This window comes from Fistularia commersonii, chromosome 21, assembly GCF_037954325.1.
Source record: "Fistularia commersonii isolate RoL2024-O1a breed Wild chromosome 21, RoL_Fcom_v1.0, whole genome shotgun sequence".
NCBI classification, from domain to species: Eukaryota; Metazoa; Chordata; class Actinopteri; order Syngnathiformes; family Fistulariidae; genus Fistularia; species Fistularia commersonii.
Window position 1 is genome coordinate 5,283,926 of NC_141304.1, and position 26,015 is coordinate 5,309,940.

The following is a 26,015-nucleotide window of genomic DNA, read 5'->3' on the forward strand; positions in this document are numbered from 1 at the left end:
TGGAAGAGAGTTGGCGTCACCCAAAGCAAACATGGCGACCGAGACCGACTCGCCGACAATTTTAGTCAGAAACACAAAACACGTTTTTTAAATGATGCAATTTGGAAGCGGCAGGTGACACTGTACAAACTGAAGTGAGTTAAAGACCATTTGACACCCTCGTGAACTAAACCTATGATGAGTTTCGTCAAATTATAACAAGTTATGTTACAGCACTAGGTTTATTGTCCCTTACTAAAGATGGCGACAACCGTGTTGGTAACCCTTTTTATTTTTTTTTTATTGTGTGGATTGGCGATTTTATTTCGCTATTAAATTACATACATTTTTCCAAAAATCTCACATTAATTATGTTATGACACTCCGTTGCTGATTTAGCACTCGCACGTATTATTGTTGCCACGCCCACTATTACCATTTCGTGCGCCCTCCAATGACCAAGGTACTGCGCCGCGTACTCCCCTCAAGTATCATTCCGCCATTCAAAACAAAACAGAAGCCTACTGTACTGCCATGTTTCCCCCCGGGAATCAAATAAATAAACTGCAAAAACTGCACCGATTGTGCATTGATTTTTCTTCTCGGAATAGTTGTGAGTTTTTTGTAAACATATTTATTACATTATAGAGTTTCACATACTTTTCATGTCCGTCTGATTTTTATGCAATCGTGTTGGACTACAAGAAAACAAATGAAAAAGCTGCTTTCCGAAATAATCCTATACCGCCAAGTAAGCCAGGATTGTAACTGCTGGGAAGGCAAAACAGGATATTAAAGCTGAATGAAAAATATGAAGTAGGGCACGAAAAAAAGGCTTAATTAAGACGTTGATACAAAATATGAAATCACGGTGAACTTAAACGTCAGTGGCCAACAAGGAAAACAGAGAAAAACAACAGCAATGAGATCACTTACAAATCTACATTTTGACCAAAGCCATTTTACCTATATTATGTCGTTCATTGAGAATCCTGTGGATATCCCTGTCTATATATTATTTTATTTTATTTCGTCACTGCAAATCATTTTTGACTCTTGTTCTTTGCTATGTGTACTTAAAACTTATTTGAATTGAATTTGGAATAAATATTCTTACTGAGTGCTGAAACACTATGATTGTACAAACCAGTTTGAAAATAAATGTATTGACTATAGACAAAAATGCTTTTTATTATTAAAATATTATTGTTTTTTATTTATGTGCTAACTCAGTTGATTGAAAAACACAAAAGTTGCTTAAAAAGCAACTTTAAAAAAAAGCACAAAAACACCATTGTGTTGAAATCTGTCTCAATAACTTTTAAATTAAAAAAAGACATGTCATCGCCATTTGACATTTAATTGGCTGTTCTAGACACTTCAAATCATCTGGATTTAACACTTTCAAAGCTACAACATGACAACAACCACACATTCCTTTGTTGGCTTTTGGGTTTTTATCAGATTTGTTCATTATGTTAAAGTAATGATATTGGTATGCCTATCAGCTTTATGTACAGTTTGTGGCTTACTTCTGTTTTATGGATCAATGGTCTTCATTCTCACCATATTTGCAAGTTTTATGGCTTGTTGTTATCGTATGAAACATGGAGCTCAAGACTGTTTTATTCAGTCATCCCGTATTATGCAAACTTGCTTCGAAAACAACTTTAAAAGGGTCCTCTTACCGCTTTTTCAGTATGGAGAGGTGAGGTCTCTTTCTCCTGTGTCTCTTTATGTAAAAATATCTCGGGCATGTTGAAAACAAGGTATGGAACCTTTTTTAGCGGGGGAATGTTGAAACAAACATAACCAGATTTTACAACATTTATTCATTATCTAATGCATTCTACACTCAGGGCCACATAGATGCTAGAGCCTATCCCAACGAGCCAAAGGCTGGGTTCACCTTGAACTGGTCGCCACATGATCGCAAGTCCACAAATAGAGACAAACAATTATTTACTCTCTCATCCACACAGCTGGGAGATTTAGGCTCTCCAATCAACCTTCTGCACGTTTTTGGATTGTTGGAGGAAACCCGAGAACCCAAACAGACACAGGGAGAAATGCTGTGAGGTGGATGTACTAACCACTGTGCCACCGTGCCGCCTAGATTTTACAACATCTGGAGAAAAGGAAAATCATGACCCATGTTTTAATAATGTTAGGCTTTCTTTTGCAATGTCTCATAACTCAATAAGTGAGAGAAGAAACATCCAAATCTGAATTATCAATGTGACCTTAATAAAATCTTCAATATTCTAAAAAAGGCTGAATTCACATGAGTATTTTCTTTGCAACATTCAGGTATGCCTGCAATGTTTGAACAGAAAAAAACTGAAAGGAACTCGGTGACTAATGACTCAATGTCTTAAGTAATTCGTGTGAAATCAATGCAATGTTTAGTAAACCTGACCACAAACTTGATTAGTCAAAGACTGTTTGTCAGTCTGTATGTTTTGTAGTAGGATTACACAAATCTTGGTTTATAGTCATTTGTTCCGGTGGAGGCCTGAAGAACAACCCAAGGAATCAGCCATGCGTTTTAAAGCAGATCTTTGCCACAGGGCTGACACACAAAAGATTGTTTTTCTTCTGTGTTTGGAATTCTCAGAAGAGATATTCAATGACTAGAATGTATCCATTTGTAGTCTAATTTATCCAAATGTATGAAGGTGCTCTTGTGCTTCTTTGAGCTTGCAAACTCATAATTTTGTGTCGTCTGGCATTATGTGTTGGAGGAGCAGAACATTATTCTATTCATCTGGTGATTGTTTTTCGTATTGCCTCATTCATTAAAAGATTTAGAATCTAAGTGAAAAAAGTGTTTGAAGGGGCACATAACATGAAAGCTAAATATATATATTTTTTTAATGTAGTAGTTCATAGGGCACAATCTAAGCCGTTTTCTGGAAGTCCTGAGATGGGCCTTAACTGCTTTTAAATAAAGTGCTTCTCTGACATTGGACTGTTTGCCAGAAATTTGAAATGGGTGGCTATAATTCTTTTTTTCTCTTTAACTTTTGTTTTCTGCAGCCTCTCTCGTCCTCACAGATGTGATGAGATGAGAATCAGCCTGTAGGTCATGGTGTGTTAACTGTCATTAAAATATCAAATGCGTATTTAGTCTTGTGCCTGGATGTTTTATTTTATTTTTCAGGAAATCTCACCAGTGAAAAATGACTCAGGGTCAGGGTCAGGGTCAGGGGGGAGTCAGACTACATCACTGGCACAACACATACAGAACTGTCTCAGAAAATTAGAATATTGTGATAAAGTTCTTTATCTTCTGTAATGCAATTAAAAAACAAAAATGACTTTTTCATGATATTCTAATATTTTGAGATAGGATTTTTGAGTATTCTTAAGATGTAAGCCATAATCAGCAATATTAAGATAATAAAAGGCTTGCAATATTTCAGTTGATTTGTAATGAATCCATAATGTATGACATTTTTGTTTTTGTAATTGCATTACAAAAGATAAAGAACTTTAAGATAAGATAAGATAAGATAAGATAAGATAAGATAAGATAAGATAAGATAAGATAAGATAAGATAAGATAAGATAAGATAAGAACAACCTTATTTATCCTGAAGGAAATTGTTGTGCCAGAGTTTCAAGTAAAACATAACAATAATAGATAATAGTAGGAAGGAGGGAGAATAAGAAATGCAATAAAATATAAAGTGTCAAGGTTAAGGCTATCAAGTGTTTTAAGGTCTTAAAAAGTACAAAGATTTGAATATTCCCTTCGGCTGAAGGAAGAGGAATTAAAAAGTCTGATAGCCTCAGGTAGGAAAGACCTCCTGTGGCGTTCAGTGTTCACTTTGAAGTTACTTTATCACAATATTCTAATTTTCTGAGACAGTCCTGTAATACCAGTGCACCCTATGCATCACAATCCACCCTTAGTTTCAAAGTCATAAACCGGACTAGATTTGAATTTACTGTTGTGGCCTGAAATGGCTGAAACAGTAAGATCAGGTACCTAGAAGTTTGGATCTGGTTTGCTCTACTCCCTGCTACATGGCTGTTATGTAGGTTGGTGTGCTTGCATGGAGAGGGCAGTTCCTCTCTGGGAAGTCTTGCATGTTGAATTGTCAGCTGTATCAGGTCACTAAATTACCCAGTGCTGGCTTTCAGCATGTGACACTGGCCCCACTGGGTGAGTTGATGAAAAGGAGGCATGCGTCTTTGTCCATTGTTGGCAATCAACAGGACCAGAAGTACAACTATTATCCACTGAAGACTCCTTCATTTCTTGAGTGGTTTAATCACAAGAGCAATTAATCTTATTAGCCAATTCAGATGATGAATCATGGAAATGTATAGCCTGAAGAATGTCAGAATATCGTGCCCTTGTCCAAACCCACACACTTATAATCATACAAGACAATCTGATACAAACTGTTCAGTACTGCACTACAGACAGTGAACCAAAACATTAACTTAGAGGTCTAGGGGATGATGGTTTTCATAAATCATTGTTTATCACTAGAGCAGACTTTTAAAATATTTTTAATGCCACTTTTGATCTTATCCTATTTCATTAATTTAGTCAGTGCAGTGTGAAATGATTCTTTATGCAGTACACCTATAATCCTTTAGATGTCAGCCTTTCTCTGTTTATGTTTTCCGCGGTGTCTGAGTTGACAAATCCCTCAGATGAGTTTGCTCAATCGTTTAACCTTTATTAAAATGATTTAAATGTGTTGTGTGCACACCATTGTCCAACTCATAATTTGCAGGTAATTATGACTGAATGATGAAAAGAAGCAACAGGTCTTACCCTTCATCAGCTTAAATATGCAAAGCAGAAATCAGAAATCAGAAAAAACTTAATTTATCCCAAGGGCCATTTGCGGGGCATATGGGGTAGCAGGATCAAATTGTGAAGAATTACAGAGAAAGTGGTCAGCAAAGAAGTGGGACACTGAGGGGGCTGAGGAGAACAAACAGGAGTACAGGGAGATACAGCGTAAGGCAAAGATAGAGGGTAGCAAAGGCAAAACAAAGAGCGTACGATGACTTATATGCTCAGTTGGATAGTAAGGAGGGAGAGAATGATTTATACAGGTTGGCAAAGCAGAGATAGAGATGGAAAGGATGTACAGCAGGTCCAGGTGATTGCGGATAGAGAGGGAAATGTATTGACACATGCTAGAAGAGTGATGGGGGAGATGGAAAGAGTACTTTGAAGAGCTGATCTTCTTTCGGCTTTTCCCTTCAGGGGTCGCCACAGCGAATCAACTTTCTCCATCTAACCCTATTCTGATGAATTAGGAAAATTAAAGGGTGGGAAGGGTAAAAGAGATGACAATTGAGGACCACAAAGTTGCAGAGATTATGATGATATACCTGTGGAGGTATGGAAGTGTCAAGGAGAGGCAGTGGTTTAAGAGAGGATTTTAGAGAGTGAGAGAAGTGTGATGGTGACCATTTTAAGAATAAAGGGGATTGTGGTAACCATAGAGAGATAAAGTTGATGAGCCATACAATGAAGTCATGGGAAAGAGTAGTGGAAACCAGATTGTGAGCAGAAGTCAGCATTTGTGAATAGCAGTATGGCTCCATGCCTAAAAAGAGTACTACAGATCCAGTATTTGCTTTGAGGATACTAATAGAGAAGTACATAGAAGGTCAGAGTGAGCATTGCACCTTTGTAGACCCAGAAAAAGCATATGACAGGGTGCAAAGAGAAGAACTCTGGTATTTTATGAGGGCATCCGGGGCAGCAGAGGAGTATGTTTGATTGGTGCAGGACATGTATGCTAGCTGTGAGACAGTGGTGAGGTGTGCCGTAGGGGTAACAGAGAAGTTCAAGGTGGAAGTGGGACTTCATCAGGGATCAGCTCTGAGCTCCTTCTTGTTTTTGTGGTGATGGACAGGCTGACAGATAAGATTGGACAGGAATCTCCATGGACCATAATCCTTGCAGATGACATTGTGATCTGTAGTGAGAGCACGGAACATGTTTAGGAAAATCTTGAGAGGTGGAGGTATACTCTGGAAAGGAGAGGAATTAAGGTTAGTAGCAGCAAGACAGATCATTTGCATGTGAATGAGAGAAACCTGGGTGGAACGGTGAGGCTACATGGAGTGTAGATTTCAGGTGCTTAGGGTCAACAGTCCAGAACAACAGTGTGGAAAAGAGGTATCAGGGCTACTGTGTGATTGAAAACTATCAGCCAGAATGAAAGGAAAGGTGTACAAGACAGTGGTGAGGCCAGCTATGGTGAGGCCTTGCTAAAAAGTTAGCAAGACCTTGTGGCCCAGCTCCCCCTGTAACACGGGGAAAAGTGGCGAAAAGACACTGCGTCAATTAAACTGTGGTTTGTCACATCCACGAGCAGACCATTTGTGCAAAGGAAGTCCGTGCCGATGATGGGGACCATGACGGAGGCAATTAAGAAATCCTACTCAAAATGTCGGCTGTGAAAAATAACAGACACCGACCTTGAGTCGAATGTTGCAATTGATGAACTGTTAGCAGAGCTAAACCGTGGGCTTCTGCATCTGGCCTGTATGTTTGCTCGCGTCAGAGGGAGGAGGCTCTTCTGCGAGTCAGTCCACCAGGGACCAGTCTGTCTGTCAGGTATAGTCTGTGCAACTGTTCTGGGTTTTGCAGGTGGGGCAGCAGAGTCTGCGACCAGAGGAGGGCCTCTTGAAAGTAAGATGTGGGACTGATCTGCAAGGATCTTTTTGTTTGTTTTTAAAATTTGGCTGTCATGGGGGCAGGAGAGAAGTCTGAGGGGTTTGCCAGTTATTTTGGAGCAGACGAAGGTGGGGTGCTCCAGGCGATTCCTGTTGTGTTGGGTGATAAAATGGAACCAGCAGGTGAAGGAGAAAGTCACTATGTTCTCAATGAAGGCGTAATAGAACGTGGTTAGGATTGTGATGTTAACCTGAAATGACCTCAGCTACCTGAGCAGGTACTGCGGTTGGTGACATTTCCTGATGATCTCCTCAGTGTTAGAGGAGAACCTGAGGGGGCTGTCAAGGGGAGTGCTCAGGTATCTGTGATCCTTCACCGTTTCTAGTGGCTCCCCCTGTATTTTGGTGGTGATTGCCTCTGCCAGTTGCCTCTACCTACTGGAGAATGTGATGACCATATCCTTTGTCTTGCTCACATTCAGCTTCAGGCAGGAGGCTTCCTATCAGAGCTGGATGGCTGAACCGTGGTGGAGTGAAGGACCGGACAATAGAGACAGGAGGACAGCGTTGTCGGCAAACTTCACCAGGTGGCAATCCTATTGAGTAGACACCGCAGTCATCTGTGTCAAAGGCCAGCAATAAAAAGTCCTTCGATTAGTGGTTTATTTGATCTTAAAAAATTGATTGCGGGTTAAATACTCCCCATAAGGAAACAGAAATGATGACTTTTACATATTTTCTTTCTGTTGTTCACCTGAATTTGATACACATAATGTTCTGATCATATCTATTGCTCTGAGCCTTAATGTGAAAACAAATGCAGAAACTTAGTTCAGAATTTTTAAATAATATATCCTTATTAGCTAAAGAAAAGTTGAGTTACATTGTCCAAAAATCTTTTAGGAAATATTGAAGTCTTATAAAAAGCCAAACACTGCCCAATGGCCTATCCCAGTGGTGAAGACTGTGAGGAGATGGATCACAGAGGCCTGCTTTGACTGCACTGCACTGGACATATATCAGCTTTTGTGAGGACACGTGTATATGGACCAAGGCTTTCTGCAAATACAGCAGAAATAAAACATGATTCACCTCTAAACTCAGATGGCTATGGCCTCTGTCTCTGCACCAATGACTGCACTTCTAGGGTCAAACTCTTGAAGTTTGCAGATGACACAACAGTCATCGGTCTGCACCCGTATGGGAGGTTGAGCAGCGCCGTAGGAGCAACCTGGAGTTGAACCCACTCATGACAGTGGATTTTTGGAGGAGACCCCCTTTCCTGCCTCCCATCTCCACACTTGATAGGACTGTGGCTACCATAGAAACACGCAGGTTTCCTGGAACCCTCATCTCCCAGGACCTCAAGCGGTCACCCAACATAGAAGGCATGATCAAAAAGCCCAAAAGAGGTTGTACTTTCTGTGCTTCAGGAAGTTCTGCTTCAGGAGCTGCTGATCCAGTTCAACACCACAGTCATCCAGTCTGTTCTCTGCAACCAAACAGGACAGGAACTGACTGGAATGGACAATGAGGACAGCAGAGAGAATCATAGGTACTCAACTGCCTTCCAGTCTGGTTCTATACTCTTCCAGAGTCAGGAACCGGGCAACGAATATGACCTGTAGACCTGTCACACCTACATCACAACCTTTTTTCTCCTCTCCCCTCCAGTAGGAGGTACAGACCACCGCATGCCAGCAATACCAGACACAGAAATAGCATTTTCCCACAAGCTATCATTTTGCTAAATGGCCAAAAATCTGCACAGTACTTAACATACTTAACATTCCTTGTAACTAAAGTTAACATCTGTACCTGCCAACCACTGTATTCATCATCTATGATTTCATCTTTGTACAACCGTGTACAGCCTTGCAGTCCATATTACTTATGTTGACCCTCTTAATTGAGCAGACTTGCACTCTGCACCTTCTATTGTATTTAAGGTTCTTGCCTAGTCTATGAGGCCTGTCACCCAGAGTCAAATTCCTTGTGTGTGTGAACATACTTGGCCAAAAAGCTGATTCCAATTCTGAAACTCAAAAGAGTAGAATAGCCAATCATGAACATTTAGGATTAAGCACAAAAATACAACATATTATATGATCAACTTCCCATTTCTATCCATATTTCTTCACCTAATGTCAACCAGAATCATATCTTACATATGCATCTAAAATTAATAACTTGTTGGATATAAATCTAAAGTAAATAATGAGATATAAGATCACCTTTTCCAGAGACTCTTGGCTGAGACAACAGAAAATTCTATTTAATAATATAAAACTATCAGTTCATTATTTATGCCACGCTTTGGATAAAAGCGTCTGCCAAATGACAGTGATGTAATGTAATGTAACTTATGCTGCACTGTGGGTCACAGTGGGTGTGGATCCAATCCTAGCTGACCTTGAGTGAGAAGCAAGTTTAATCTGAACCGGTGGCTTGTCAATCACAGGGCCACATATAAAGACATTAATTCACTCATCAAGGGGTTGATGGGTTAGGGTTAGGGTTAGTGCAATGGCCTCACAGCAGGAATGTCCTGGTCGATTGTGAAAGGGCTGAAGTATTTTGTACTGAGTTTGCGTTCATCTGGCTGGTTTCCCTCTCTGGTTTCCATGCAGTAGAAATCCTTAATAACCCCGTGGTGTGAATGAGAGTAGTCTCTTTATGGTGTGTGAATGAGATAGTGAATGGTTGTATGTCTATATGTGGCCCTATGGTCAACTGACAACTAGTCCGTGGTTGAACCCCACCTCTTAGTTCAGGATTAGCAGTTAGGTAAAGAATTAATTGATTCTCTCACGAATACCTGTTAATTAACCCATTGAACTGTCGAGGAAACCTGGAGGGAACCCACACAGACCCAGGGAAAACATGCAAACTCCACACAGGAAGGACTCAGTTGGAATCCAACCAGGAACCTCTTTTTTGCCGTGAGGCAGGAAAGTTAACCACAGCAACCCTCTGTTAACTGCTTTAAAAAAATGAATCATCAAATAACTAAACAAACAAACACACAAAACACAACAAAATTCGAAGATCAGATGATCAGATCAACTATTGAAAATGGGAAAAGACAACATGAGAATCATACAACATAACAATACATTTTAGCCCCTCCCCAAGAAAGCAATAAAGAGTAATAAAAGACATCAAAAAATTATTGATAATAAATAATGATACCTGAGAAATAAAGAAAATATTATGATAAATTTTGGAAGAATCACAATTTTTATGGAAAGAAAGAAAAAAGAGTGAGCAGCAGTGCAGACGACAGTAAAAATAGGTTAGTAGAGCTCAGACATCTTGACCTCGGATGCTTTTTTCTGAGCCGCCTTTAATGGTTTATACGCAGTAAGAGCATTAGGAAACAATTGAGAAATCAACATTGAAGGCCTAAAGAGATCATGATGTCAAAGTCAAACAAATGACTTGCAACAAGGATGGTGGCATCGGGAGGGGGAGGGTTTTAAGGAGGAGGAACCTTAAGTCTCATCATCTAGTGGCATCAATGAGCAGGCAGCTTTTTTATGCCCTGCCACAAGACTGGACATAAAACGTCATAAGGAAATTCTGGATTTTGGTCGGATGTCTTCTTGCCCACTAAGCAATAGGATTTTTGATATGATTTTGAAAACATTCAAGTAAATAAACAAAGCAGCAAGATTAATGAATAAGCTGTAAAATCTCCAGTCTGTCAGTTGTCTTGAGAGAGTTTATGATGGCATTATTTAAAAACATAATTCATCATCCCATGATCTTAAACCGTAAATTGAGGAACTCATCCTACACATTTCATCATCATTTTGGATATAAGAACTGCTCAAGGTACAAATAAAGTAATTTGCATTTGCAACATTTGAGGTGTAAAGAAATAAATGGATAAGATAAACAGTTACAGTTACAGTTCCGCACATCTTCTCAGTTTTCTAACAAATATTGAAGAGATTATGGACTGGATGCTGTCTTCCAAATGCAATGAATAGTTCATTTTTGAGGTAGTAACGAATTTCACCATTTCAGTTCCATAAATTGATTGTGCTTTAGCAACATTGCAATGACATGAGAAAAGGCAAAAGGAAGATGGATTTGTAATGATGAAACAACAAACTCAAAACTTAATGCTGATGTTGGCACAGGAATTTCTTTGTGTCCTGTTCTAAAACCAGATTATCCTATTTGTCAAATCCACCCTGCTCAGATGGTGTTACAAGCAAGCAAAGTTTTAATGAAATGAAAGTCTTGAACAGTCATGCAATTTTTTTTAAAATTCAGTTTCTGAACTGTATTGTCTCTTGGAATTGCTCCACTGTGTGCAAATGCACATTCTCTTCTATCCTATTTAGTTTTTTTTTTTTTTTAGGAAATTTCAGGGTATAAAATACGCCAACAGGTATAAAAACAGCAATCTAAAATTGCATTATATTTCAAAATAATTTCAGGGCTCATGAAATTAGTGAAGAAAAAGCACACAAAATGTTAGACCACTAATGCAGAAAAAATCAGACAAAAAGAAAAACTCAGTTCAAGTCCAAATAAAACATAATTGCATACATTAACTTCACTATTTTCATTTCTGCTTTTCAAAAACATAATTCCATATGTCAACTTCAATATTTTCATTTCTGCTTTTCAACATTCAGCATCATTTCACAAAATGAAGAAGCATTGCAAGAAATTGTTTTAACTTTGAAAGAAACAGAAATCATTTTCAGATGCTTTTCTTTCACACTCAGGTAACAGTAGCTTTTTTTCACGAGTAGAAGTTATAATATATGGAAAGTTTGAGCTGACTACATTGGTGTACCTGATAAAGTTGTATGTGTGGGATGTTGAAACAAGCATCATGCATCAGCTTTGCGCTTAGATCTACGCTCAGCATGGGATAATCCTTTCTTCATCCTGATTCATTAAAGGTAGAGATCATCCATCCTAATGCTAACAGAAAATAGGCTACCTAGGAACAGACTGAATGTGATTAGCGGCCATAATAGTGTTATAGACCAGATTAACCCATAGCAAAACAACATCCTTCCTTCCACATAGGATTCGGCACAGCCACCTTGGTGAGCCAAATGAAAGTCGTAATTTATCAGTGTCATATTTTTTGTTTTCCACACTCAACCATTTCTGTACAGCTACAATACGTTTGTGTTTGTCTTCAATTCTCTTAGGATTAGGATCATAATAGGATTAATATTAACCATAATTGTCACATTCATATTGTGGGGAGCCAGGATAGCAAGAGTCAAATAGAGTGGTTTTTAATAAATGCACAGGGTAAAAACCCAACTGCTGAAGCAAAGCAGCTGGAAACACTTTTCCACAGGTGTCCCTTAGTATGTCACAATGCCTAAAACAATGCTAAACAACATCAAGGTAGACCTTGCCTGTAATTTGATCTGATCCCCTTTAATCAATTTGGCAGCCTGCTCAATTGATCAAATTATCCAATTTATCATAATATCATTCAATTAATTAGTTGATCAGTCAGTCATCCCTATAAATTCAGCATCCATCACAGGAACAGTACAAGCACAGAGACGCAGACCGGACATGCTGAACTGACCATCACGTAAAAAAGAGACTTTAATTTGTTTTTTTTTTTATATGTACATACAAGGCAAAATGAAGCACGGCAGAGTTAACGAGCTCCCAGAGGACTTCTGGATCCCAATTCCTTTGGATACAAACAACATCACCTCTCTCAGTCCTTTCCTTGTTCCCCAGGACCATCTAGCAAGCTCAGAGACCTATTATGCCATGGCCATATTCATGTTTTTTGTATTTAGTGTTGGTACAACTATCAACGCCCTCACCGTCGCATGCACTGTCCAGTACAAAAAGCTCCGATCCCACCTCAACTACATCCTGGTGAACTTGGCCATCTCGAACCTCCTCGTGTCCGTTGTTGGCTCCTTCACTGCTTGCTGCTCATTCGCGTCAAGATATTTCATTTTCGGGCCGCTTGCCTGCAAGATCGAAGGCTTCGTGGCCACTCTTGGTGGTAAGTAAAATTTGATGATGCAGACATGTCGATCAAATTGCTTATGCTTCAGTTGTTGAAACAGATATAAAATGACAAAATAATTGACAATACCATTGCAGGCATGGTCAGCCTTTGGTCTCTGGCTGTGATTGCGTTTGAAAGATGGCTGGTCATTTGCAAACCATTGGGCAACTTTGTGTTCAAGCCTGACCATGCGTTGGCTTGCTGTGCTTTTACCTGGGTGTTTGCACTGATTGCTTCGGCCCCTCCACTGTTTGGATGGAGCAGGTCAGTTTCAAATCTGCATAGTAATGTAATATTTCAGAATGATACAGTATATGGGATTGTTTGATGGTGTTTTTGTCTATACAGGTATATCCCAGAAGGCCTGCAGTGCTCCTGTGGTCCAGATTGGTACACCACCAATAACAAATATAACAATGAATCCTATGTGATGTTTCTCTTCTGTTTCTGCTTTGCCGTCCCCTTTGCGACAATCATCTTCTGCTACGCCCAGCTGCTTATTACACTGAAAATGGTGAGAGAAAGTTGGCCAAGCACTCAGCTCTTTAGGCCTCAAAATTGACGCTCATGCGCCAAGCCAAAACTCATCTTCCTTTATTCCAACAGGCAGCGAAGGCCCAAGCTGAGTCTGCCTCCACCCAAAAAGCAGAGCGGGAGGTAACAAGAATGGTAGTTGTCATGGTGTTGGGCTTCCTTGTATGCTGGATGCCCTATACCACCTTTGCTCTTTGGGTCGTGAATAACCGTGGACAACCGTTTGACCTGAGATACGCTTCCATACCGTCAATCTTTTCCAAGTCATCTGCAGTGTACAACCCTATCATCTATATCCTGCTCAATAAACAGGTCAGTGGGATGTCTTACAAGGTTTTATAAAGATTACATTTAAATGAAGAAGTCTCTAATTGCAGTACATTGTTTTATCAGATCTACTTTTAAATAAACTGGTAACTTCTGGGTGATCTCTGAGCCTAATGGTGTGATACCCAATATTTTTGGAGTCCTGATTGTACATAACTCCAGAAATAGCATTTTGTTTTTACGATAAAACAACGACAGGACCCTCGAAATAAAAGTAAAAAAGTAAAACAAAATGAAATATGTATGAAAACATCTACATTAACTCAAATTAAGTGCAACAAAGAGTGCAATGGGGAATTATTTTATTTTTCACCTTCCAGTTCCGCTCATGCATGATGAAGATGCTTGGAATGGGTTCAGGTGAGGACGAAGAATCATCAACGACATCATCGGTTACCGAAGTCTCCAAAGTTGGGCCTGCTTAGAATGAAAATTTACACCGATTTATCTTCATGTTCAAAGTACTGCTGCTCAGGTCACTGATAATTTGTGTATTGTAAATATGTACACGAATGGCGTTTGGTGTATCTAATTGCTTAGAAATTGCATATTATTTGACTAGGGAAGGGATGACTATTTTTTTGCACAGCAAATATAAAAAAACAAAATAAAAATGTCAAGCTCAACATGCGCTTCAGTGTCTCTTGAATGGTATTTTTTTACAGGACTATGTTGCTCAAGATACACCTACGCTCATGACGTGTATTACCATAATAGATTAAAATTTAATCTTTAGCTTGACCTGCCCACCCATACAAAAGGATGCAATTACAATTACAAGGTGTTCGCATTCCTTGAAGGCCTCTAAAGGAGGCAAAGGGCCAAATTTACACGGGGTTTCCAGCATCTTATGCTCTACTTAGGGTCATTGAGGGAGGCGAAATGCCAAAAAAGTAACACAAAGCTTGAGTTAAACCAGGAGAGTGGATTACAAAGGGCTGGAGCAAATGACATTATCAGATTTAATGCTATTGGAAACCAGATTAGCAGCCAAAGTCCTACTGTGCTCTTCCCTAAGTATGTAAGATTATCCTGTGAAGGCATGTGTTATGGTACCTGTGAAAGTCAATGTCTTTACATGAATATACAAGGGCATGTCATATATGATATGCATGTGGAGATATGCTTGCAATGGCTATTTGCGTGCATGTTCCTTGACTAAAATGCTAGTATGCTATATCAATGGAAAGCATAGATATCTAAAGTCAAATGAAGTGCACAATAGCCCAGAACAAAAGCAGTTATTTTATTATATATGAATGTGCTGTTGATATAAGTTATGATACCGTTGACGTAAAATATGAATATGAAACCGTAACCCAGTTTCTCTACAGACTGGCTATGAACAAATGTCAATTTTGAGTTTGCATCTGAGTGAAAGCATAGCAGTAACACCATGGGTCTTTTTAAGTTGCCAGTTATAGCCCAAATCATGAATACAGCAATAAAATGTTTTTTTTGCTTTACTGGTAGTCAGCTATCACATATATTGTATTGACCTGGCACTTGGAAATCTACTTGGCAACGGTGGCTGAAGAGGAAATGACCAAAACAATTACACCAATTAATTATGCAATTATTCAATCGATTAAGGGGATAACACAAGCTCAATATAATGAGTTCCCAGAGGAAGTCAGCAGGAGCATTGATGTGCCAGCACTCTGGTGTAGCACTCAGAACGTTGAAAAAAGGCTACAGAAAGTGAAACATACCAGATTTGATTAGCAATATTATCAACAGCAAAATGAGGACAAGTCGAGGCACGGAGCTGCCAGAAGATTTCTGGATACCTATTCCTCTGGACACCAACAACATAACGTCGCTAAGTCCCTTCCTGGTTCCCCAGGATCACTTGGGGAACACGGGAACCTTCTATGGGATGGCGGGATTCATGTTCTTCGTCTTCGTGGTTGGCACCAGCATCAACGCCCTCACCATTGCTTGCACTATCCAATACAAGAAACTCAGGTCCCACCTGAACTACATCCTGGTAAACTTGGCCATATCAAACCTCATCGTGTCCTGCATTGGCTCCTTCACTGCTTGCTGTTCCTTTGCATCGAGGTATTTTATCTTTGGGCCGCTCGCCTGCAAGATTGAAGGTTTCATGGCTACGCTGGGTGGTGAGATATTATCTGTCGTTCAGAATGAGTTTTCTTGAATTGGAATATTCCATGATCTGGTGTCCAGGTTTTAAAGATTTTTGTTATTGCAGGGATGGTCAGCCTTTGGTCTCTGGCTGTGATAGCGTTTGAAAGATGGCTGGTCATCTGCAAACCACTAGGAAACTTTGTGTTCAAGCCCGACCATGCGTTAGCTTGCTGTGCGTTCACTTGGGTGTTTGCACTGTTGGCTTCGGTCCCTCCACTAGTAGGATGGAGCAGGTCAGTATCAACTAAAAAGTATTGTAGTACTTGCTCTTGAAACACACAAAAATGTGATTTAATGATGGTAAATAACAAGTGAAAACAATGCATTTGCACCAGAATCAAAATGACAAAGCTCCTGTCACTTGTTGGCAGCATGTGACACACACATATAAACAGATTTGGGATTTTGCAAGTCAAAAAGATTCTTAATTTGATGTGTTTGTAAGTGTTATGCTCTGCTCTGCTGTAGTTTTTGCCTATAATTGCCTATAATTGCCTATAATTGTATAAATCCCACATGTTGACACTTACAGTATTGTTCAGCAGGACTAATTGGTTCATTTGAATGTGTGTGTCTCTTTGCAGGTATATACCAGAGGGCTTGCAGTGCTCTTGTGGTCCAGATTGGTACACCACCAATAACAAATACAACAATGAGTCCTATGTGATGTTTCTTTTTGGTTTCTGCTTTGCTGTTCCCTTTGCTACGATTGTGTTCTGTTATGGCCAGCTGCTTATTACACTGAAAATGGTAAGGCACAACACAAAACTCCCCATCCCAGGAATTAAATGAATTAACTCCCTGCTAGAGCTGAAGAAGACTCTCAGATGTGCAATGACACATCATCAATAATTCTCTTATTCCAGAAGCTTGTCCATTCTTAAATGACTGTATAATAACAGATCTTTCATATTGTACACCCTGTGCCCAAGCGGTGCCCTTGCAAAGTTATATTTCTTATGTAATGTTGTTTTGCACTAATTAATTAACTGCTGGCCAATGCAAGCATGATGCAAATTCTATCAAGTATGAAATATAAAACCCACCAATCAACCACCAAGACAAGGAAGAAGAAGAAGTTTAAGAAGGGGATGCAGCAAATCAACCTCCTCACATTGCCATAGACACGCATCTTTTTTATACTTTTTCTTTTGGACAATAAGACTGAATGGAATTCCGTTTAGAACATTTAGATTTTCAGGAATAAACATTGCATCCCCAAACTCAATTAGCTATATTGGCAGCATACTCAAATATACATTTTGATTCAAATGATTAACAGTTACAACTGTAAATACAGCGATATACAGTCCATTTAACAGTGTCTGGATGATGTTGACTTTCTGAAGACGTTCATGGTGATTTATTTTTTACTTAGCAACCTTTTGGAACATTGGCACTGATTGTACCATATTAAAATAGTGCTGCATAAAAAAAAAAGAGTGTTTCTTATTTTGTGATAATATGTGATCCTGCTGGTCATAATGTGTGTTTCTCTTCTCCTTCAACAGGCGGCAAAGGCACAGGCAGAATCTGCCTCCACCCAGAAAGCAGAGAGGGAGGTGACCAGGATGGTGGTGCTGATGGTTTTAGGCTTCCTGGTCTGCTGGATGCCTTATGCTTCTTTTGCTCTTTGGGTTGTTAATAACCGTGGACAATCCTTTGACCTAAGGTTGGCCACTATTCCCTCCTGTTTCTCCAAAGCCTCTGCCGTCTACAACCCAATCATCTATGTTGTCTTCAACAAACAGGTCTGTTTATTCATTTTGCCAGCCTGGACAGTGTTATAGACTATCATAGTCCAAGCACAAATAACTATAGGCACACTGGTATGCATTCTTAAGAAGGTATTTCAGAGTAATTGTTGCAGAATATAGGGGAGATGGGTGGTGGACACTTAGAACGATGTACTGTGCCACAGAACATGATGTGAATTTTTTTTTTTTCCCTCACAGTTCCGTTCGTGCATGATGAATATGATAGGAATGGGTGGTGGAACCGATGAGGAATCGTCAACAACAAGTTCAGTGACTGAAGTTTCCAAAGTTGGACCTGCTTAAACCGTGGATGACGACTGCCACTAGTGAACTTTCATTTGTAAATAATCATAAATGTATAAGTTTTAAAAGCATATGACTAAGATGATTATTTGGCAATGTGAAAAATAAATAAAAAAAAATATATACATCTGTGTATATGCAGTGTGTCTTTTGTGTTGTAAACCAGCTCTTCCAAAGTTGGAATAGACAGTGGAAGGTGTGTGAATTGGGACCAGGGATTCATGGATGATTTCATTCATTGAACAACATATCAATTAATTGTAAGTCATAATTGTGAAAGGTGCTAATCATTTTTGTGGTTTAAAAGAGTTAATTAGCAATTAATTGCTTCATTACCTATTTTGCATCTCTGCTTATTTCCCAAATCAGCTAAAAATCAAGAAAAAGTATTTTTATAAATGCGTTTTTTCAACATAATCATCAAACTGTTAATTCAAAATGGGTGCCATGACGTTGGAAATTGCAGGGGTGCTATTATACACTGATGAGGTGTCATTCTTGACAGAGTGGAAAAAATGCACAAAAAAACAGGACTTAAACTTATTGTAACCAAAGGTTGAAGTTACAATATGTCATAGCCAGGTTTAAGGAGCTAACTACTTAATTAGATTTTGACAATTAAAAAAAAACTGCACAGTATGTTGCATTAAAAATACTCAGATCTTCTTTTTCTTTCCTCTGCTCCCTTCAGGGGTCACCACAGTCAAACAACCTCCTAGATCCTCTTCTCTCACACCAACTAACTGCATGTCCCCTTTCACTACAGTACATCCATAAATCTTCTCTTTGGTCCTTTTTCAGGCCTCATGTCTGGCACTTCCAACCAAAGCATCCTGCAACCAATATATCCACTATCCCTCCTCTGTACATGACCAAATTGTCCAAGTCTGATTTCCAAAACATCTAGCACCTGCTGTTCTTCTGATTCATTCCGATCGTATCCGTCCTCATCACTCCCAGAGAGAACATCTTCATCTTGGCTACATCCAGCTCTGCTCTGCTGTGCATTATTCAATAATGCACAGCAGAGCACTCATTGCTGGTCTCTTTACTGTCTTGTGCAAATGATAACAATTTTGTACTTTATGTACATATAGGTGTGTGTGGATGTGTGTGTATAATGATGTGCGTGTGAGTTCTGAGCACAGGGTGTTGCGATGCGTCTAGTAGTTAGAGAGAAGGTGCATGCCTAAGGGAGCACAGCCCGACCGAAAAGCAACATGCTGGTGGCACGCGATAGGCGGTACTCTGGAAAAATGGAGCTCCGGCAGCCCCCTGGAATTGCTGGTTGTCTCTGCCCTTCCTTGTCACCGCCGTGCTGCAGTGAAGAAGTGCTGCTGGGACATGCGTTCCCCCCCAGCGGCACTCTAACACTCGTGACACTGAGTCTTTGCTCTGCGCAGATGTTTCCATATATGTCAAATGGTGTTCTGTCAGGGGCGGCACAGTGGTGCAGTGGTTCGAGCTTCAGCGGCACAGCAGGAAAGACCCCTGGTTCGATCCCGAATAGGGGAGTTTGTGTGGAGTTCGCATGTCCAGGATCCGCGGTTTACTCTCACAGTCCAAAAACATGGAGCAGATTGATCGGGACAATTGCCTGGAATGAGTGATTGTGGTTGTTTGTCTGTATATGTGGTGATATATGTCTGGGATTGACTGGCGACCAGTCCAGTTCCCCGCCTCGCGCCCGATGACAGCCGGGATAGGCTCCAGCATCCGCTGCGACCCTGAGTGCAGGATAAGCTGCAGACGATGGATGGATGGTCTTCTGTCAGCTTCAGGCTTTATGAGGCAGCAGCTCTGCCCAGTCCATCGGCCACCGGAGCACTGGGGGAGAATGTGTTTAATTATAAGACAGGTGAAATCACCACCACGCTTGAATAAAATCCTTGTAGCACACAGTGCTGTGCACACCAACCCCACATTAACTGCACTCTGGCAGAAATGGCTAACATGTAGGAGAGAGTTGCAGTCAGACTATGTGCCCTGCAGAATCAAGGGAGATATCAAGGGCAAATTGGATACAATCATATGCCAATAAGAACAAATGGATTTCTTCACCTCATTTCCACACTCTCCTTTGACCCTTCGCTCATAAAATCCTTAAAATTGGCTCCCTTTCATTCATATAAATGTATTCTGTCTTGCTGGATGTGTGTTAGCAAATCTGAATTGCAAAGGTATTTAGTTTTATGAGTAACATCTACTTGTTTGGTTTATGATACACTGGTGTCTATCTGGTGAAAGAACTAAGTAACATAACAGCTTGGTTAGATTTCAAATAAAAACCATCCTGGGTTGATATATTAAAAAATGCATTAGTTCTGAATAGCAAATGTATTTAGTTTTATGCCAAACAGCTGCTTGGTTTGGTTTAGACTACACAGATACCGAGTTAGTTTAAGACAATTAAAGTTCTCAGTATGAAGTTGTAGGAACAACAACTACTTCGTTGGGTTTAACCAACACAGTCATTTGGTCAGGTTTAGTCAATAAAACTGAATGAATCAAGAATACGGCATAAAAGTATATGCAATCAAGTACAAGCAACCAAGTATACAAGATATCATTATAAAATAGGAGGTAACGAAAATACTCCATTGGATTGGCAAAATCTAAATTATTTGGTTTTATGCAGCAAAGAGGAGTTGGTTAGACTTTGGTAAAAATCACAAAGAGGGTTTCAAAAGGTGCCTCTTTATATCTTGGGCAATTTAGGTCTGTTGTGGAATAGTCAGGTTATCTTTCAAGGTTATTTTCAGATAAAAGAAATAGCATTAAAAACCAGCAGTTATAAATTGTTACTCATCAAGGAGAGGAATAAAGGTTAGTTGAATAAATGTACCACTGTATATATTGCTTTTTCATATTTTGCCTACCTGTGGTTGAAAGTCTCGACAAATTGACGGTGTCTTGGCGGGTATACCGGCTTCTGCGAGTGTGACGTTAATTTTAGCGTTGAAAAATAACAAATATAATTTTATTTTTGTATTTCAAGCTCACGACAATCTTCCGATTTAGAACTAAAATTTAAAAAAAGGAACTAACACAAATAAAATACACTTCAATTAAATACTTTATTTTCACAAGCCACTCGGAGCCGCAGTGTAAGGATGAAAGAGCTACAAACGGCTCCGGAGCCGCGGGTTACCGACCCCTGACTCAGGGTCAAGAGTTCAGAGCAACGGAGAGGGTGGAAAAGAGGTGAAGAAATGGGTTCAAGCAGGTTGGAATGGGTGGGAAAAAATTGTCAGGGGTGCCATGTGATAGAAGACTGAATGACAGGAAATGTGTACAAGACATTTGTGAGACCAGTGACGCTGTATGCTTTAGAAACAGTGACATTGACAAAAAGACAGGAGGCACGGCTGGAGGTCCCAGAGATGAAGATGCTAAGGTTCTCTTCGGGAGTGACCAGGATGGATGGGATCAGAAATTAGTCTATCAGAAGAACAGCACGTGGTAGATGTTTTGGAGAGAAGGTCAGAGAAGCCAGACTGAGATGGTTCGGTCCTGCACAGAGAAAGGACAGGGAACATATTGGTAGACAGATGCTGGAATTGGAGCTGCCAGGCAGGAGGTCTAGAGGAAGACCAAAGAGAAGATTTATAGATGTAGAGAGAGAGGATATCAAGGTAGTTGGTGTGAAAGAGGAGGATACAGTGAATAGGATTAGGCTGAGAAGATTGATTCGCTGTTGTGACCCCTGAAGGGAAAAGCCGGAGGAGAAGAAGAAGAAGAAGGGGGCTGACGCTTGTATTTCAATGAAAACCTTCATTGGAAAACCTTCCTTAGGAAAAACTGCATCAAATGGACCCAATGTGACTCAATTTCTTTCTTACATCTAGAATAAGTAATTCCCCTTCCTTGTGATTGCAAAAGCAATTATACCCTTGTAAATGTTAAAATCTTGACTACCGCCACCATGAAGGCTCACAAAAGATATCACAAGATCACACATCACATTTTAATTGTAAATACTTTTACACCCTTTGGAAAAAAGCTATCAAGACGGGAAGAGCTCATCCAAGTGAAGTTGAATATGACAAAAATGTGTAAAGTTCATAGACGCATTATATTACAAATTGAATTTGTGAGTGAATGGCTACTGCTCCGTTTTGACTCAGTCCGGAATGACAGATTACGACTTTCACGTTTTGCCAAATGAGATCATCCTGGCAGCGCACGTATGTGGATAATAGCCAGGAAGAAGCCCATGCTGTAATGGGTGAGCAAAGGGACAGTGCACAAACATATGCACACACAAGCATAGTATATGTGAGTCTGACCCAAAGCTCTAAATCTCCTTGGCGATTAAGCCAATTAAGTCTAGCTTAAGCAAAATTCAAAGTTCCTATAAATGCAGCTTTAGCTCTCAAACAGACATACCGTCTTTAGAAGAGTCGTCCCATCCAGAGTGTAATCAGACCTCAGTTTTTTGCTGTCTTTGTACAGCTAACATTTTTCAAAGTATTGACTTTTTCTCCGGTGTGCACAGAATGATGAGAGGAAGTCGTCCCGTTGAGTTTCCAGAGGACTTCTGGATCCCCATCCCCTTGAACACTGACAACATTTCAATGTTCAGTCCATACCTCGTTCCACAGGACCACCTCGGTAGCCGGGGACTCTTTTATTCCATGTCGGCATTTATGTTTTTTCTCTTTGTCACCGGCACGGCCATCAATGTCCTCACGGTGGCATGTACCATTCAATATAAGAAGCTGCGTTCTCACCTGAACTACATCCTGGTCAACCTGGCTGTGGCGAATCTCCTGGTCTCCTCTGTGGGATCGTTCACCTGCTTCTACTGCTTTGCCTTCAGGTACATGATTCTCGGTCCGCTGGGCTGCAAGATTGAAGGATTCACTGCAACTGTTGGTGGTAAGGAGCATCAGGACTACAGAAAGTGTAGATACATATATATATAACAGTGATATATTAACATTGTTTGCGTAGTGTTATTCTCTCTTTCATGCAATGTGATTATCAGAGCTTTTTACCTATTGGATCTGTTGTTATTTTTCCACAAACATCTCTCCGACTTATGAGTCAGATAAAATAGCACCAACCAGTCGAGTGATTTCTGGAGATTTGCTGTAGAACATTTTAGGTCTTCTGAAAAATGCCAGTATTGTAAGACATAAGATGTCTCAATAAATAGAAAATTATTAATATTATTTTCACAATCTCAGAATATGTTCAAAATACTGATGATACTGGCAGTGAAAAACATAATTGAAGTTAGAAATAGATAGATAAATGGAGTACATATCCCTGATTTCAACATAATAGCGATTTTAAGGACTGAATTCTGTGTTTTATTGATTATTTGTAACATCTTCAGTGCTGATGGTCTTTGAGGCTTGGCTGAATGATCAATCAATCAATGATTTTCAATTACATTTCTTTATCTTGGCCAAATAATCTTGTAATTTGGGACCAAAAATTTGTTATATGCCATTAAGGTCTGGCATAGAAAAAGGCAGACTTGCTATGATGCCCATACCTGTGTTATTATCACTGAGTAACCACTATTCATTGCAGCTCAGTGAGGGAATTATATTGTCTTGCTTTCCTCCGTCCTCCTCCAGGCATGGTGAGCCTCTGGTCCCTTGCAGTCATAGCCTTCGAAAGATGGCTGGTCGTGTGTAAACCTGTTGGAAACTTCTCCTTCAAATCTCACCATGCCATTGCTTGCTGTGCACTGACTTGGGTCTTTGCTATGGCTGCTGCACTTCCTCCTCTATTTGGATGGAGCAGGTGAGTATTGTGGACTAACACACACACACACACACACACACACACACACACACACACACACACACACACTGTCAACACAGTTTTGTCTTGAAGGTATAATAAAGACAATAGATACATCATCGGGTGGCTTTCGTGGGACCTTATCTCTTTTTACCTAATGTGTGTATCAAAAATGAATTAAAACCTTTGACATAATGGGAAATTATATGATCGAGCTTGGAAGCATAACAAAGTCCACTTTGTATTTTTGTAAGTAGGAGTATGTATACCTCTAGTTTTTTGCCTACCCTGTGCTATGACACTATGTCACACTATGACCCTCTATATGTACATAATATTACAGTACCACAACCGCAGCAATTGTACTGATTGTGTCTCGGCAGGTATATACCTGAGGGCCTGCAATGCTCCTGTGGTCCAGACTGGTACACGGCAGACAACAAGTTTAATAATGAGACCTATGTGATGTTCCTCTTCTGCTTCTGTTTCGCTGTACCATTCACCACCATCATATTTTGCTACTCACAGCTTCTTTTTATGCTGAAATCCGTAGGTGATATCTACTTTTTAGATTATCAAGTGTTGTAGCGCTTTGATAAAAAATGAAATTCTTCAGGTGTTTTTCTCCATTCACTGTTCTTTTGCGCTCTATAGGCAGCAAAGGCACAGGCAGAGTCTGCCTCCACCCAGAAAGCAGAGAGGGAAGTGACCAGGATGGTGGTGGTCATGGTGCTGGGCTTCCTCGTCTGCTGGATGCCTTATGCTTCTTTTGCTCTTTGGACTATCAACAACCGCGGGCAACCGTTTGACTTGAGGCTGGCAACTATCCCCTCCTGCCTTTCCAAAGCCTCCACCGTCTACAACCCTATTATCTACATCCTTCTCAATAAACAGGTTGGCATGTATTTGTTGGCTTAATCGTGGGATTTCTTTGAATTTATTTAAAGACAAAGTTTGCTTATTTCAACTCATTGTCAAATAGATGCATAAGCTAAATACTTATTTATTGCATTTTAAAAATAATTTTGTAACATTAAATTACAAAGTCATGATAGGGTCATAGCCAAGAAGTTGGATATTACATAATATTTCTCTGAAATACATCATTAACAGAAACATTGGACTTTCTTTAACACTTTCAATTTGGCAGTTTTTCAGTTGAGCTTTAATATATTCAGTTTATCTGTTGCTTAAAATGTCAATGTTGAGGTCTTTTCTTTGAATTTTTTGCAATGTGTAAAAGTGCTCTTCCAGGTGACTTAAACAAACATGATACATTTAAGTGCAATATACAATGTTGGAATACTATACTATTCTTTAGTTTTCTTTGCTTTTCTCACAAGCAACAATTTATATACCACTCATTGTGAGGACTGTGATATTATTATTATCATCATTATTGAATTAGATGTACAATGTTTACTTCACTGAATACTGTTCCGTCATTTAAGTAACAGTTTTCCAGTTGGGAATTTTTCTTATTATTCTGTGTTTCAAGTCCCAAATTGTTGCTCCTTTTCAGTTCCGCTCCTGTATGAGGAAAATGATCGGGATGAGTGGAGGCGATGAGGATGAGTCTACCACAAGTCAGTCCACAACTGAAGTTTCGAAAGTTGGACCTGCTTAGATGTATCAGAAATAATGGTGATGACATGCACACTGTAAATAATACTGATTATGACTACGAAAAATAGAACTGTATTATTCTTACACGTGAATATCAAAAAAAAATGTGAAAAAAAATTGTATGAAGTTCGAAGTGTACTTTCATGTAAAATATTAAAGCCCATTCTCAATGAAAATGGTATTTAAAGTTTTTATATGTGGTGTGCTGTGCAATAGAATAAAGAAAATGGCAATCTTTAAGGTCTGAGGCTTTCTTCAGAAGTTTATAAAAAATTATATCCTTCATGTTGTATGTTTTAGTGAGTAAAATCTTCTGACAAAAAAAAAAAAATGGGTCAAAGAACCCCTGGGGATAATTTTTTTTAAATATATATAGCTATACAGGACTGTCTCAGAAAATTAGAATATTGTGATAAAGTTCTTCATCTTCTGTAATGCAATTACAAAAACAAAATGTCATACATTCTGGATTCATTACAAATAAACTGTAATATTACAAGCCTTTATGGCTTACATCTTAAGAAAACTCAAAAATCCTATCTCAAAATATTAAAATATCATGAACAAGTAATTTTTGTTTTTTCAATTGCATTACAGAAGATAAAGAACTTATCACAATATTCTAATTTTCTGAGACAGTCCTGTATATAACCTCTTTTAACTACAGTATCACCAGGGGGGATTCCAAAGAGCCAGGCACCAATCCTTTTGGGTGAGAGGTTGAAAACCTCTTTTCTTCTGAAATTGTTAAAAAAACATCCATTTCATGAAGGCCAAAACTGTTTTCACTCAGCCAAGCCATTATATCCACCGTATTTCCATATTTCAGCGTTTCTTAGAATCAGACAAGTCAATAATGACCTTTGGATATATTGTGTGTTTGCATGTACATGAAA

General features: G+C 39.4%; 3 protein-coding genes across 3 annotated transcripts; all 3 read left to right on the forward strand.

Moving 5' to 3' along the window:
• The first annotated feature begins 12,194 nt into the window (after positions 1-12,194).
• Positions 12,195-14,162, forward strand: LOC147222138 (blue-sensitive opsin-like). Its single transcript, XM_086168711.1, has 5 exons — positions 12,195-12,655; positions 12,757-12,925; positions 13,010-13,175; positions 13,268-13,507; positions 13,843-14,162. The coding sequence occupies exons 1-5, from the start codon at positions 12,259-12,261 to the stop codon at positions 13,945-13,947; spliced, it is 1,077 nt and encodes a 358-aa protein (XP_086024837.1). The 5' UTR covers positions 12,195-12,258; the 3' UTR covers positions 13,948-14,162.
• Positions 14,163-15,160: 998 nt separating this feature from the next.
• On the forward strand, positions 15,161-17,860 carry LOC147222139 (blue-sensitive opsin-like). Its single transcript, XM_086168712.1, has 5 exons — positions 15,161-15,645; positions 15,738-15,906; positions 16,258-16,423; positions 17,185-17,424; positions 17,629-17,860. Exons 1-5 carry the CDS (start codon positions 15,267-15,269, stop codon positions 17,731-17,733), a joined length of 1,059 nt encoding a protein of 352 aa, XP_086024838.1. The 5' UTR covers positions 15,161-15,266; the 3' UTR covers positions 17,734-17,860.
• A 4,275-nt stretch (positions 17,861-22,135) lies between these two features.
• Positions 22,136-25,368, forward strand: LOC147222140 (blue-sensitive opsin-like). Its single transcript, XM_086169022.1, has 5 exons — positions 22,136-22,614; positions 23,325-23,493; positions 23,877-24,042; positions 24,148-24,387; positions 25,016-25,368. Exons 1-5 carry the CDS (start codon positions 22,233-22,235, stop codon positions 25,118-25,120), a joined length of 1,062 nt encoding a protein of 353 aa, XP_086025148.1. The 5' UTR covers positions 22,136-22,232; the 3' UTR covers positions 25,121-25,368.
• Positions 25,369-26,015: the final 647 nt, after the last annotated feature.